This window comes from Pelmatolapia mariae, linkage group LG20 (assembly GCF_036321145.2).
Source record: "Pelmatolapia mariae isolate MD_Pm_ZW linkage group LG20, Pm_UMD_F_2, whole genome shotgun sequence".
In the NCBI taxonomy this organism is placed as follows: domain Eukaryota; kingdom Metazoa; phylum Chordata; class Actinopteri; order Cichliformes; family Cichlidae; genus Pelmatolapia; species Pelmatolapia mariae.
The window spans coordinates 11,010,759-11,024,147 of record NC_086244.1 but is presented as its reverse complement, the minus strand read 5'-3'; the positions used below and the strand labels follow the sequence as shown (position 1 = coordinate 11,024,147).

At 42.8% G+C, this 13,389-nt stretch overlaps 2 protein-coding genes across 7 annotated transcripts in view; both read left to right on the top strand.

Annotated features, from left to right (window-relative positions):
• LOC134619393 (NACHT, LRR and PYD domains-containing protein 12-like) overlaps window positions 1–5,538 on the top strand; it is a 121,540-nt gene extending 116,002 nt beyond the window's left edge. For all 6 annotated transcript variants that reach the window (XM_063465220.1, XM_063465218.1, XM_063465219.1 and 3 more), the window contains one exon: window positions 5,328–5,538. In XM_063465220.1, coding sequence (XP_063321290.1) covers window positions 5,328–5,523 — 196 coding nt within the window. In that variant the 3' untranslated portion in view covers window positions 5,524–5,538. The remainder of the gene's footprint in view (window positions 1–5,327) is intronic.
• A 1,775-nt stretch (window positions 5,539–7,313) lies between these two features.
• On the top strand, window positions 7,314–13,126 carry LOC135932265 (ribonuclease inhibitor-like). Its single transcript, XM_065469652.1, has 3 exons — window positions 7,314–7,363; window positions 9,498–9,692; window positions 12,940–13,126. The coding sequence occupies exons 1-3, from the start codon at window positions 7,314–7,316 to the stop codon at window positions 13,124–13,126; spliced, it is 432 nt and encodes a 143-aa protein (XP_065325724.1).
• Window positions 13,127–13,389: the final 263 nt, after the last annotated feature.

The window sequence follows — 13,389 nt, the reverse complement described above, 5'->3', positions numbered from 1 at the left end:
GATTACAGTTAGTTCCTTTACAAAGAGGTGGAGGTGGTGGGGCCACAGTACCATCATCACTGAGTGCTAGGGATAGGTATCGTTTAGGTTTTATCAGATACCGGTGTCAACCCGGTACTTTTGAAATGGTGCCGGTGCTTTTACGGTGCTTAAAAGGTGCTTAAAGAATGGAGAACACAAACTTTGTCCAAAAACCTCTCAGGTTTAGCTGTTTTCCTTTTTCTTTGGTCATTTTAGACTTTTTGCCAGGGTGAAGGGAGCATCTGCCATCAAACAAGAAGACAGCCGCATGTAACTACGACGGTGTTTGCTAGTTCACCTTACGTGCATTAATTTAATAACGTGGTTAGCCTACTCAACGTAAATTGTAAACAAACAACATTAAGCTACTCACGCAGAGAAGAACGGCTGCTGCTGCCATCATCATCCCTCATCATTTCTGCTACATTGGCAGGGCTAGGGGCCAGGACTCTCCTCTTCGGGTTCATGGGGGATGTTGCTAACTCCGGGTCTGATAACAGGCACCACACCCGCAGTAGATGTGCTCGGTGTGAGGTCTCGCAGCAAGCTATCAAATACGGTGCATTTTTCAGCTTTTAAAAAAACGCTATGCGTCGCCAGGTGTTTCATCAGATTTGAGGTGTTACCTCCTTTGCACAGTATCACCTTAAAGCACTTGTTGCAGGCTGCTGAGTTTGCATCTTTTGCTGTGAAGTACAGCCAGACTTTTGACCGCTTCGCCTTGGGCATTTTAATTCTGTAGCTCTGCTCTAAAAGAACGTACGTACCTGGGCCCGCCTACTATCCTTGGAAAGGTAAAATGATTGGCTAGAATCCAAAGTGTATGACATGTCAGGAAAAAAAAGCACCGAAATGTGCGCTGCTTTTCGGTCTGGTTACTACCGTTTATGTCAGAACTGGTGCCATAATGGCACCGGATACCGGTACCCATCCCTACTGAGTGCCATAGGACACTTAACCTTTATTTCCATATGCTGGGAACTTCCTGTTGTTCCAAGGAGGACTGGAAAATGTGTGAAAATCTCCCAGTCAGTTCCTCACAGCACACTTCAATCATTTCCCTCCCACAGCATCAGGACCAGGGCTTTTTCTCTCTTTGGTCCCACTAAGAGATTTCCACACAAACACCTCATCAGTGGGACTCTCAGAGCTACCAGCCCTTTCCTACAATCACAAAGCTCTTCATTGAAATCAATGATATCAAAGCTGGAATCAAATGAGTCTTCTGCTGATTCAGCATCACATTCATCTTTGCTCCTTGTTCTGCATCCCCACCATGGACTTCATTCCTTTCAGAGCCAGCCTTGAGTGTCCTTTATTCAGCTCATCCTCTGCTTTACTTTTACACCTGATTTTAGCTGCTTTATTTCTCTTTCAACAAGTTTCTGTGCCTCAATCTTTTTCTTCTCTCCCTCATAACAAGACAGCTTCTTCTGCCTGAGAACATGTTGGAGCCATTTACTAATCCAGGGCTGCCTATTGGGGAAAATAGTTCCTGTTTTCAAAGTAATGCCCATTTTTCCCAGAAAGAAATGTAAGTAGAAATCGATGATCTAAGGCTACGTTCACACTGCATGCGAAAGCGCATCAAATCCGATTTTTTTGACCCTATGCGACCCATATCCGATCATGGTATGACAGTGTGAACGGCACAAATCCGATATTTTCAAATCCGATCTTGGTCACTTTGGTATGTGGTACTGAATCCGATACATATCCGATGTTTTAGAAAGCGACTGCTGTTTGAACGGTCATGTCGCATTAAAGCCGTCTTTTACGTCACTGACACAAGACAGATGCCAATTATCAGCGCCGGAGAAGCGCCCGAGAAGACATCGCGAACGCTTCCTGGCCATCCAGTGTAGATGTTAGTGAAACTGTTGGGAAGTCAACGTTGGAGAAACGTGAACATTTTATTTGTACTCTATAATCTGCAGAATCTGACAGAAATCTGCAACTATCCTTTGAAGCACCGCTCCTCTAAAACAGCAATAAGGATAATTATTAGGTTATCTACATTATTATGTAAATAACAAAATAACTTAAAGCAAAAACTGGGAAACGTAAAGTCCGAAGCCTTTATATTAAGGGCCATCAGTTAAACAATATTGTTTGCTCTGGGTCTAAACAGAGCGCGTTGTGTGTGACATCTTCTTTGAGTGTTCACACTAGAGCGCGTTTGCTGTCGCATTTTATTTATAGTGTGAACAAGCAGACAAAAAAATCGGATTTGATCAAAAAATCGGAATTGAGCATTAAGACCTGCAGTGTGAACGTAGCCTAAGTGAGAACATGAGCCTTTAAAAAGTCCCAGTGGGTGCAGTCAAAGCAGTCCCTCAGTCCCAGAATAGAGTCTTTGGTCCAGACTGGAACAACTGTGTGCCTAGTTTGAGCTCTCTTCAGTGCTGTGATCTGACAGACCCAGAGGGGCCATCACGTCACATTTAGAAGCTCCCCTAATGGAGCCACAACACATGTCCAATACTGAGTCTGTCTTGTTGGACAAAGTGGAAGAAATGATTCAAGGACATAGGCTACGTTCACACTGCAGGCGAAAGCGCATCAAATCCAATTTTTTTGACCCTATGCGACCCATATCCGATCATGGTATGACAGTGTGAACGGCACAAATCCGATATTTTCAAATCCGATCTTGGTCACTTTCGTATGTGGTACTGAATCCGATACATATCCGATGTTTTAGAAAGCGACTGCTGTTTGAACGCTCATGTCGCATTAAATCCATCTTTTACGTCACTGACACAAGACAGACGCCAATTATCAGCGCCGGAGAAGCGCCCGAGAAGACATTGCGAACGCTTCCTGGCCATCCAGTGTAGATGTTAGTGAAACTGTTGGGAAGACAACATTGGAGAAACGTGAACATTTTACTTATCCCTCCTCTTGTGTTAGGGTCGGCACCGACCCATTTTAAATTTCAAACGCATAAAAAAATCACATACATTTGTTTATTGTATCAAGGCTTTTTGACTTTGTCAGGAACCTCTATTTCTACAAAATAAAACAAAAAAAATCTTTTCACTAAATTATAAAATGCCCTAGTTGAAATTATGACCTTTGAGTTGTTAGGGTCGGTTTCGACCCAGGTACAATATTATGAGTATAAAGCAATAATTAAAGCCAAAACTGAAATCATAAGTGAACTGTCAGCTAAAACACTACATAGAGCAGCACAGCGATTCAGATGGGCAGGTTTCTGAGGAGGAAGACAATGTGGACTATCATCCAGAAGACATTGACACATCTGATCAGAGGTGGAGGTCGCTGGTGCTGAAGCTACTCCTGCTGAAAGATTCAAGTCCAAAAATGGTAAGATCTTTTGGAGCTCAGTACCTCATGATGTACATAGCAGGGCAGCTGCTGCAAATGTCATCAAAATGACCCCTGGAATCACAAGGTTTGCTCTGACCAAAGTCAGTGACATCAAGAGAAGTTTTGAGCTATTTATGCCATTGTCACTAAAAAGAATCATCATTACTATGATAAACCTTTGAAGGAAAAAAAGTCCATGGCGACATGTGGAAAGATATTGATGAGGAATACCTGGATGTGTTCTTCTTCTTGCTGGAGTGTACAGATGCTGCAATGAGGCCACTGATAGTCTATGGGACGCATCAATATTTTCTGGGCAACGATGTCACTTCACACATTTGATATCATTTTGATTCAAGAGACCTCAGATTTGACAACAGAGAGTCTGACAAGCTTGCTCCCATCAGGGATATCTGGGAGAGATGCGTGCAGCTTCTTCCGCTGATGTTCATCCCAGGGCCAGAGGTGACAGTGGATGAATGTCTTGTCCACTTTTCGAGGAAAATGCCCCTTCCGGCAATACATACCCAGTAAGCCAGGGAAATACGGCAGAAAAATCTGGGAAGCCTGTGATGCAAAAACCAACTATGCCTGGAATGTACAGATTTTCACAGTCGAAGCTGTGAGTGGCATCCCTGAGAAGAACCAATGAAAATGTGTGGTCCTCGATATGACCACAGGACTGCAGGGTCACAATATCAGCTATGATATTTTATTTTATTTTTTACCAGATATGACCTCGGACAAGAACTTCACAAAGGAAACATCACAAAGGTGTAGCTGTATCATTGGGAAGTGATAAAAAGCCCACAATTACCCATGACTATAACCAAAACAAAGGAGGAGTGGACTTTTTCCTTTTTTTTAGTTTATATTAAAGGTCTATTGCTGAAAAAAAAATTTTTTTTTGTCTTTTCTTGATGTAAATATCTATGGGTCGAAACTGACCCGTAACACCATAGATGTCATTTTAGTTATTAATCTTAAAATGAAAAAATCTATAAAACAGATTTATTTAAGAGATGTGTCCTATACCCCTCAGTAATAGTCAGGTAACACAAAAACCTTTTATTTATTAATATGATTCACTTGAGGTTAATTTTACTATTTTTTTTTAATTGAAATCGAGGGGTATTGTGACAAAAAAAGACCCAGGGGCCCACACCAAAGGTATTAAAACCAACATTTTCATGGATAAGCAAGCCTAACAAGGTAACCAAGAGATGAGAAACAAATTGGATGATAACTTATTGTTTTTAGTGTATTTTATAGCTGGTTTAATTCACGGGTCAAAACCGACCCGTTAACATAAGAGATGATAACAGAAAGCTAACACAAGAGGAAGGTTATACTGTATAATCTGCAGATTCTGACAGAAATCTGCAACTATCCTTTGAAGCACCGCTCCTCTCTAAAACAGCAATAAGGATAATTATTAGGTTATTTACATTATTATGTAAATAACAAAAAACCTAAAGCAAAAATTGGGAAACGTAAAGTCCGAAGTCTTTATTATTAAGGGCCATCAGTCAAACAATATTGTTTGCTCTGGGTCTAAACAGAGTGAGTTGTGTGTGACATCTTCTTTTGCGCATGTGGGCCGCGTAGAGCGTTCACACTAGAGACCGTTTGCTGTCGCATTTTATTTGTAGTGTGAACAAGCAGACAAAAAAATCGGATTTGATCAAGAAATCGGAATTGAGCATTAAGACCTGCAGTGTGAACGTAGCCTTAGTCACAGAACAGAGATTCAAATCTCCAAACTCCAACTGGCTGCATCAGGACATAGAGTCTGAAACTCTGCACAGTTTCCTGTTTGAAGCTGCTTCCTGTTGGCTTCAGCTGTTTGGAGTTTCCATTTTCTAAACTTCTACATTCTGAACCTTCTTCAGCTCTGAACAGATGATGAAACACTGAATGATTTCAAGATCACACTTTGTCTAATAAACTTACATTTTTCATTCTTTATACAGATTGAGTGTCTGTGGTTTGTCAAAGATCAGCTGTGATTATCTGGCAGCAGCGCTGAAGTCCAACCCCTCCCATCTGAGAGAGCTGGACCTGAGTGACAACAACAAGCTGCAAGATTCAGGAGTGAAGCATCTGTGTGGTTTCCTGGAGAGTCCAGGATGTAGACTTGAAACTCTGAGGTCAGTCAGCATGTTTTAGTTGTGCTGAGATGATTATGATGTGAAAGTTGTGCTGACACTAAACTGCAGACATCAGGCTGATATTATACTGATCCACACTGAGGATCTTCATGGTAAAGTCTGTTTTCTTCTTCTCTGGTTTAGTCCATTGACTGTAGCAAAACAATGTTCACATTTCAAACCTTCAAAGAAGAAGAAAAATCCTCCACTGGATAATTCACTGTGAAACTTTCCAACTCTTCATTCCACCTTATAGTCTGTCTGACACTGAAATCCAAAGCAAAATGTGCGTTTGCTTTACAGACAGTAGTCCAACACAAACATACACACATCATCCAAAACACAGTCCAACATCCAAATCTCCTCCACTGCCAGCATGAATGATGGGAAAGAGAAGGAGGAACACTCTGACATTCAGGGTTAGAATGAGTTTCATGAAGCAGACTGTGAAGATCAAAGCTGCATTAGAAGCTTACATGAATGAATGAGTGGACAGAAGTGGACAGAGATCATCTGAAGCACTTCAAAGGCTTTAAATCAGCACATTTCTCTTTATTCTTTATCAACTCTGTTAGTTTCTCTCAGTTTTCTGTGGAATGAAGCTAACAGCAGGCTAATAAGATGCTGACCAATAGGTTTTTATTAAAGGTTGTAATTTGTATATTAAAAAGTGCTTTGGCTCAGCAGGGATCAGCTTACAGTTGGAATACAGCTGCTGGATGGGATTAGCATGTCATAGCTATCTACCAAACTGCTAACTGGGGAATTTCAGGCCATCTATGGATCATTTTTGCTAACTGTTTATTCAGCTTAGGCTCACAGGGCTGCAGCCTGTGCCCTAGCTGTTATAGGGCAAGAGGCGTGGTCCACCTGCACAGGTGAGCAGTCCATCACAGGGCCAACAGAGAGAGACAGAGAAGCACTCTCTCACATCCACACCTACAGCCAATTTAGAAGCACCAATGAACCTAAGCAGCATTTCATTGGACTGTGGGAGAGCATCCAACCTCCACAGAAAGGCCCAGCTGACCAACAAGCTTCAACCTACAACCTTCTTGCTTTAAGGCACTAGTGCTTACCACTTTTCCCCATTTCAGCCCAAATCCTGCATCTTCCTGTTTCTGACTCCAGGCCAGCTCCACTAAGACTTTCTCATCAGACACTGCCACCTAGTGGAGGAAGTCTTAGTTCCATTTGAAGCTTCAGATTACAGTTAGTTCCTTTACAAAGAGGTGGAGGTGGTGGGGCCACAGCACCATCATCACTGAGTGCTAGGGATGGGTATCATTTAGGTTTTATCCGATACCGGTGCCAACCTGGTACTTTTGAAACGGTGCCGGTGCTTTTACGGTGCTTAAAAGGTGCTTAAAGAATGGAGAACACAAACTTTGTCCAAAAACCTCTCATGTTTAGCTGTTTTCCTTTTTTTTGGTCATTTTAGACTTTTTACCAGGGTGAAGGGAGTATCTGCCATCAAACAAGAAGACAGCCGCATGTAACTACGACGGTGTTTGCTAGTTCACTTTACGTGCATTAATTTAATAACGTGGTTAGCCTACTCAATGTAAATTACAAAGAACATTAAGCTACTCACACAGAGGAGAACGGCTGCTGCTGCCATCATCATCCGTCATCATTTCTGCTACACTGGCAGGGCTAGGGGCCAGGACTCTCCTCTTCGGGTTCATGGGGGATGTTGCTAACTCCGGGTCCGATAACAGGCACCACACCCTCAGTAGATGTGCTCGGTGCGAGGTCTCGCAGCAAGCTATCAAATACGGTGCATTTCTCAGCTTTTAAAAAAACGCTATGCGTCGCCAGGTGTTTCATCAGATTCGAGGTGTTACCTCCTTTGTACAGTATCACCTTGAAGCACTTGTTGCAGGCAGCTGAGTTTGCATCTTTTGCTGTGAAGTACAGCCAGACTTTGACCGCTTCGCCTTGGGTATTTTTAATCTGTAGCTCTGCTCTAAAAGAACGTACGTACCTGGGCCCGCCTACTGTCCTTGGAAAGGTAAAATGATTGGCTAGAATCCAAAGTGTATGACATGTCAGGAAAAAAAAGCACCGAAATGTGCGCTGCTTTTCGGTCTGGTTACTACCGTTTATGTCAGAACTGGTGCCATAATGGCACCGGATACCGGTACCCATCCCTTCTGAGTGCCATAGGACACTTAACCTTTATTTCCATATGCTGGGAACTTCCTGTTGTTCCAAGGAGGACTGGAAAATGTATGAAAATCTCCCAGTCAGTTCCTCACAGCACACTTCAATCATTTCCCTCCCAAAGCATCAGGACCAGGGCTTTTTCTCTCTTTGGTCCCACTAAGAGATTTCCACACAAACACCTCATCAGTGGGACTCTCAGAGCTACCAGCCCTTTGCTACAATCACAAAGCTCTTCATTGAAATCAATGATTTTAAAGCTGGAATCCAATGAGTCCAAGTCTTCTGCTGATTCAGCATCACATTCATCTTTGCTCCTTGTTCTGCATCCCCACCATGGACTTCATTCCTTACCAAGCCAGCCTTGAGTGTCCTTTATTCAGCTCATCCTCTGCTTTACTTTTACACCTGATTTTAGCTGCTTTATCTCTCTTTCAACAAGTTTCTGTGCCTCAATCTTTTTCTTCTCTCCCTCATAACAAGACAGCTTCTTCTGCCTGAGAACATGTTGGAGCCATTTACTAATCCAGGGCTGCCTATTGGGGAAAATAGTTCCTGTTTTCAAAGTAATGCCCATTTTTCCCAGAAAGAAATGTAAGTAGAAATCGATGATCTAAGGCTACGTTCACACTGGATGCGAAAGCGCATCAAATCCGATTTTTTTGACCCTATGCGACCCATATCCGATCATGGTATGACAGTGTGAACGGCACAAATCCGATATTTTCAAATCCGATCTTGGTCACTTTCATATGTGGTACTGAATCCAATACATATCCGATGTTTTAGAAAGCGACTGCTGTTTGAACGGTCATGTCGCATTAAAGCCGTCATTTACGTCACTGACAGAAGACAGATGCCAATTATCAGCGCCGGAGAAGCGCCCGAGAAGACATCGCGAACGCTTCCTGGCCATCCAGTGTAGATGTTAGTGAAACTGTTGGGAAGTCAACGTTGGAGAAACGTGAACATTTTATTTGTACTGTATAATCTGCAGAATCTGACAGAAATCTGCAACTATCCTTTGAAGCACCGCTCCTCTAAAACAGCAATAAGGATAATTATTAGGTTATCTACATTATTATGTAAATAACAAAATAACTTAAAGCAAAAACTGGGAAACGTAAAGTCCAAAGCCTTTATATTAAGGGCCATCAGTCAAACAATATTGTTTGCTCTGGGTCTAAACAGAGCGCGTTGTGTGTGACATCTTCTTTAAGTGTTCACACTAGAGCGCGTTTGCTGTCGCATTTTATTTATAGTGTGAACAAGCAGACAAAAAAATCGGATTTGATCAAAAAATCGGAATTGAGCATTAAGACCTGCAGTGTGAACGTAGCCTAAGTGAGAACATGAGCCTTTAAAAAGTCCCACTGGGTGCAGTCAAAGCAGTCCCTCAGTCCCAGTATAGAGTCTTTGGTCCAGACTGGAACAACTGTGTGCCCAGTTTGAGCTCTCTTCAGTCCTGTGACCTGACAGACCCAGAGGGGCCATCACATCACATTTAGAAGCTCCCCTAATGGAGCCACAACACATGTCCAATACTTAGTCTGTCTTGTTGGACCAACTGGAAGAAATGATTCAAGGACTTAGTCACAGAACAGAGATTCAAATCTAAAAAATGCAACTGGCTGCATCAGGACATATAGTCTGAAACTCTGCACAGTTTCCTGTTTGAAGCTGCTTCCTGTTGGCTTCAGCTGTTTGGAGTTTCCATTTGCTAAACTTCTACATTCTGAACCTTCTTCAGCTCTGAACAGATGATGAAACACTGAATGATTTCAAGCACTTTGTCTAATAAACTTACATCTTTCATTCTTTATACAGATTGAAGAGCTGTGATTTGTCAAAGATCAGCTGTGATTATCTGGCAGCAGCACTGAAGTCCAACCCCTCCCATCTGAGAGAGCTGGTCCTGGGTAATGAGTGGTGGTCGTCGACTAAGAACAAGCTACAGGATTCAGGAGTGAAGTATCTGTGTGGTTTCCTGGAGAGTCCAGGATGTGGACTTGAAACTCTGAGGTCAGTCAGCATGTTTTAGTTGTGCTGAGATGAATATGATGTGAAAGTTGTGCTGACACTAAACTGCAGACATCAGGCTGATATTATACTGATCCACACTGAGGATCTTCATGGTAAAGTCTGTTTTCTTCTTCTCTGGTTTAGTCCATTGATTGCAGCAGAACAATGTTCACATTTCAATCCTTCAAAGAAGAAGAAAAATCCTCCACTGGATAATTCACTGTGAAACTCTCAAACTCTTCATTCCACCTTAAAGTCTGTCTGACACTGAAATCAAAAGCAAAATGTCTATTTGCTTTACAGACAGCAGTCCAACACAAACATACACACATCATCCAAAACACAGTCCAACATCCAAATCTCCTCCACTGCCAGCATGAATGATGGGAAAGAGAAGGAGGAACACTCTGACATTCAGGGTTAGAATGAGTTTCATAAAGCAGACTGTGAAGATCAAAGCTGCATTAGAAGCTTACATGAATGAATGAGTGGACAGAAGTGGACAGAGATCATCTGAAGCACTTCAAAGGCTTTAAATCAGCACATTTCTCTTTATTCTTTATCAACTCTGTTAGTTTCTCTCAGTTTTCTGTGGAATGAAGCTAACAGCAGGCTAATAAGATGCTGACCAATAGGTTTTTATTAAAGGTTGTAATTTGTATATTAAAAAGTGCTTTGGCTCAGCAGGGATCAGCTTACAGTTGGAATACAGCTGCTGGATGGGATTAGCATGTCATAGCTATCTACCAAACTGCTAACTGGGGAATTTCAGGCCATCTATGGATCATTTTTGCTAACTGTTTATTCAGCTTAGGCTCAAAGGGCTGCAGCCTGTGCCCTAGCTGTCATAGGGCAAGAGGCGTGGTCCACCTGCACAGGTGAGCAGTCCATCACAGGGCCAACAGAGAGAGACAGAGAAGCACTCTCTCACATCCACACCTACAGCCAATTTAGAAGGACCAATGAACCTAAGCAGCATTTCATTGGACTGTGGGAGAGCATCCAACCTCCACAGAAAGGCCCAGCTGACCAACAAGCTTCAACCTACAACCTTCTTGCTTTAAGGCACTAGTGCTAACCACTTTTCCCCATTTCAGCCCAAATCCTGCGTCTTCCTGTTTCTGACTCCAGGCCAGCTCCACTAAGACTTTCTCATCAGACACTGCCACCTAGTGGAGGAAGTCTTAGTTCCATTTGAAGCTTCAGATTACAGTTTGTTCCTTTACAAAGAGGTAGCACCATCATCACTGAGTGCTAGGGATAGGTATCGTTTAGGTTTTATCCGATACCGGTGCCAATCCGGTACTTTTGAAACGGTGCCGGTGCTTAAAAGGTGCTTAAAGAATGGAGAACACAAACTTTGTCCAAAAACCTCTCATGTTTAGCTGTTTTCCAGTTTTTCTTTGGTCATTTTAGCCTTTTTGGTCAGGTTGAAGGGAGTATCTGCCATCAAACAAGAAGACAGCCACATGTAACTACGACGGTGTTTGCTAGTTTACCTTATATGCATTAATTTAATAACGTGGTTAGCCTACTCAACGTAAATTACACACAAACAACATTAAGCTACTCACGCAGAGAAGAACGGCTGCTGCTGCCAACATCATGATCCGTCATAATTTCTGCTACACTGGCAGGGCTAGGGGCCAGGACTCTCCTCTTCCGGTTCTTGGGGGATGTTGCTAACTCCGGGTCCAATAACAGGCACCACACCCGCAGTAGATGTGCTCAGTGTGAGGTCTCGCAGCAAGCTATCAAACACGGTGCATTTCTCAGCTTTTAAAAAAACACTATGCGTTGCCAGGTGTTTCATTAGATTGGAGGTGTTACCTCCTTTGCACAGTATCACCTTAAAGCACTTGTTGCAGGCTGCTGAGTTTGCATCTTTTGCTGTGAAGTACAGCCAGACTTTTGACCGCTTTGCCTTCGGCATTTTTAATCTGTAGCTCTGCTCTAAAAGAACGTACGTACCTGTAAACTATCCTTGGAAAGGTAAAATGATTGGCTAGAATCCAAAGTGTATGACATCTCAGGGGGAAAAAAAGCACCGAAATGTGCGCTACTTTTCGGTCTGGTTACTACCGTTTATGTCAGAACTGGTGCCATAATGGCACCGGATACCGGTACCCATCCCTACTGAGTGCCATAGGACGCTTAACCTTTGTTTCCATATGCTGGGAACTTCCTGTTGTTCCAAGGAGGACTGGAAAATGTGTGAAAATGTCCCAGTCAGTTCCTCACAGCACACTTCAATCATTTCCCTCCCAAAGCATCAGGACCAGGGCTTTTTCTCTCTTTGGTCCCACTAAGAGATTTCCACACAAACACCTCATCAGTGGGACTCTCAGAGCTACCAGCCCTTTGCTACAATCACAAAGCTCTTCATTGAAATCAATGATATCAAAGCTGGAATCAAATGAGTCCAAGTCTTCTGCTGATTCAGCATCACATTCATCTTTGCTCCTTGTTCTGCATCCCCACCATGGACTTCATTCCTTTCCAAGCCAGCCTTGAGTGTCCTTTATTCAGCTCATCCTCTGCTTTACTTTTACACCTGATTTTAGCTGCTTCATCTCTCTTTCAACAAGTTTCTGTGCCTCAATCTTTTTCTTCTCCCCCTCATAACAAGACAGCTTCTTCTGCCTGAGAACATGTTGGAGTGATTTACTAATCCAGGGCTGCTTATTGGGGAAAATACTTCCTGTTTTCAAAGTAATCCCCATTTTCCCAGAAAGAAATGTAAGTAGAAATTGATGATCTAAGTGAGAACATGAGCCTTTAAAAAGTCCCACTGGGTGCAGTCAAAGCAGTCCCTCAGTCCCAGTATAGAGTCTTTGGTCCAGACTGGAACAACTGTGTGCCCAGTTTGAGCTCTCTTCAGTCCTGTGACCTGACAGACCCAGAGGGGCCATCACATCACATGTAGAAGCTCCCCTAATGGAGCCACAACACATGTCCAATACTTAGTCTGTCTTTTTGGACAAACTGGAAGAAATAATTCAAGGACTTAGTCACAGAACAGAGATTCAAATCTCCAAACTCCAACTGGCTGCATCAGGACATATAGTCTGAAACTCTGCACAGTTTCCTGTTTGAAGCTGCTTCCTGTTGGCTTCAGCTGTTTGGAGTTTCCATTTGCTAAACTTCTACATTCTGAACCTTCTTCAGCTCTGAACAGATGATGAAACTGAATGATTTCAAGCTCACACTTTGTCTAATAAACTTACATCTTTCATTCTTTATACAGATTGGAGCGCTGTGGTTTGTCAGAGATCAGCTGTGATTATCTGGCAGCAGCGCTGAAGTCCAACCCCTCCCATCTTAGAGAGCTGGACCTGTGGGGAAACAACCTGAAGGATCCAGATGTGAAGCAGCTGTCTGATCTTCAGCAGAGTCCAGACTACAGACTGGATACTCTGAGGTCAGTAGAGTGATGGAGTGAGTGGGTGGTGCTGTCAGCAGTATTGTACTAAACACAGTCAGTATGAAACAAAGATCCAGTGTTTCCTGTAAAGCTGCAGCTTCTCAGTGAAGCTGTGAGAGGAGAATGGTGACAGGCTTCAGGATTGGACACAAACATTTCCTGTTTCTGACTTTTATGGTCTCCATAGTAACGGCTGATACGCTCTGATCAAACAGTGTCAACAGCCAATCAGCTCTCTGAACAAAGCAGCATGCAGACCAATGACTGCATTCA

What these genes read in the sequence shown, in the direction of transcription:
- LOC135932265 (XM_065469652.1), top strand. Translation starts at nt 7,314, where the DNA reads ATGCGTCGCCAGGTGTTTCATCAGATTCGAGGTGTTACCTCCTTTGTA. An exon ending in GGTGTTACCTCCTTTGTACA is followed by an intron (nt 7,364 to 9,497) that starts GTATCACCTTGA and finishes TTCTTTATACAG; the next exon opens with ATTGAAGAGCTGTGATTTGT. An exon ending in TGTGGACTTGAAACTCTGAG is followed by an intron (nt 9,693 to 12,939) that starts GTCAGTCAGCAT and finishes TTCTTTATACAG; the next exon opens with ATTGGAGCGCTGTGGTTTGT.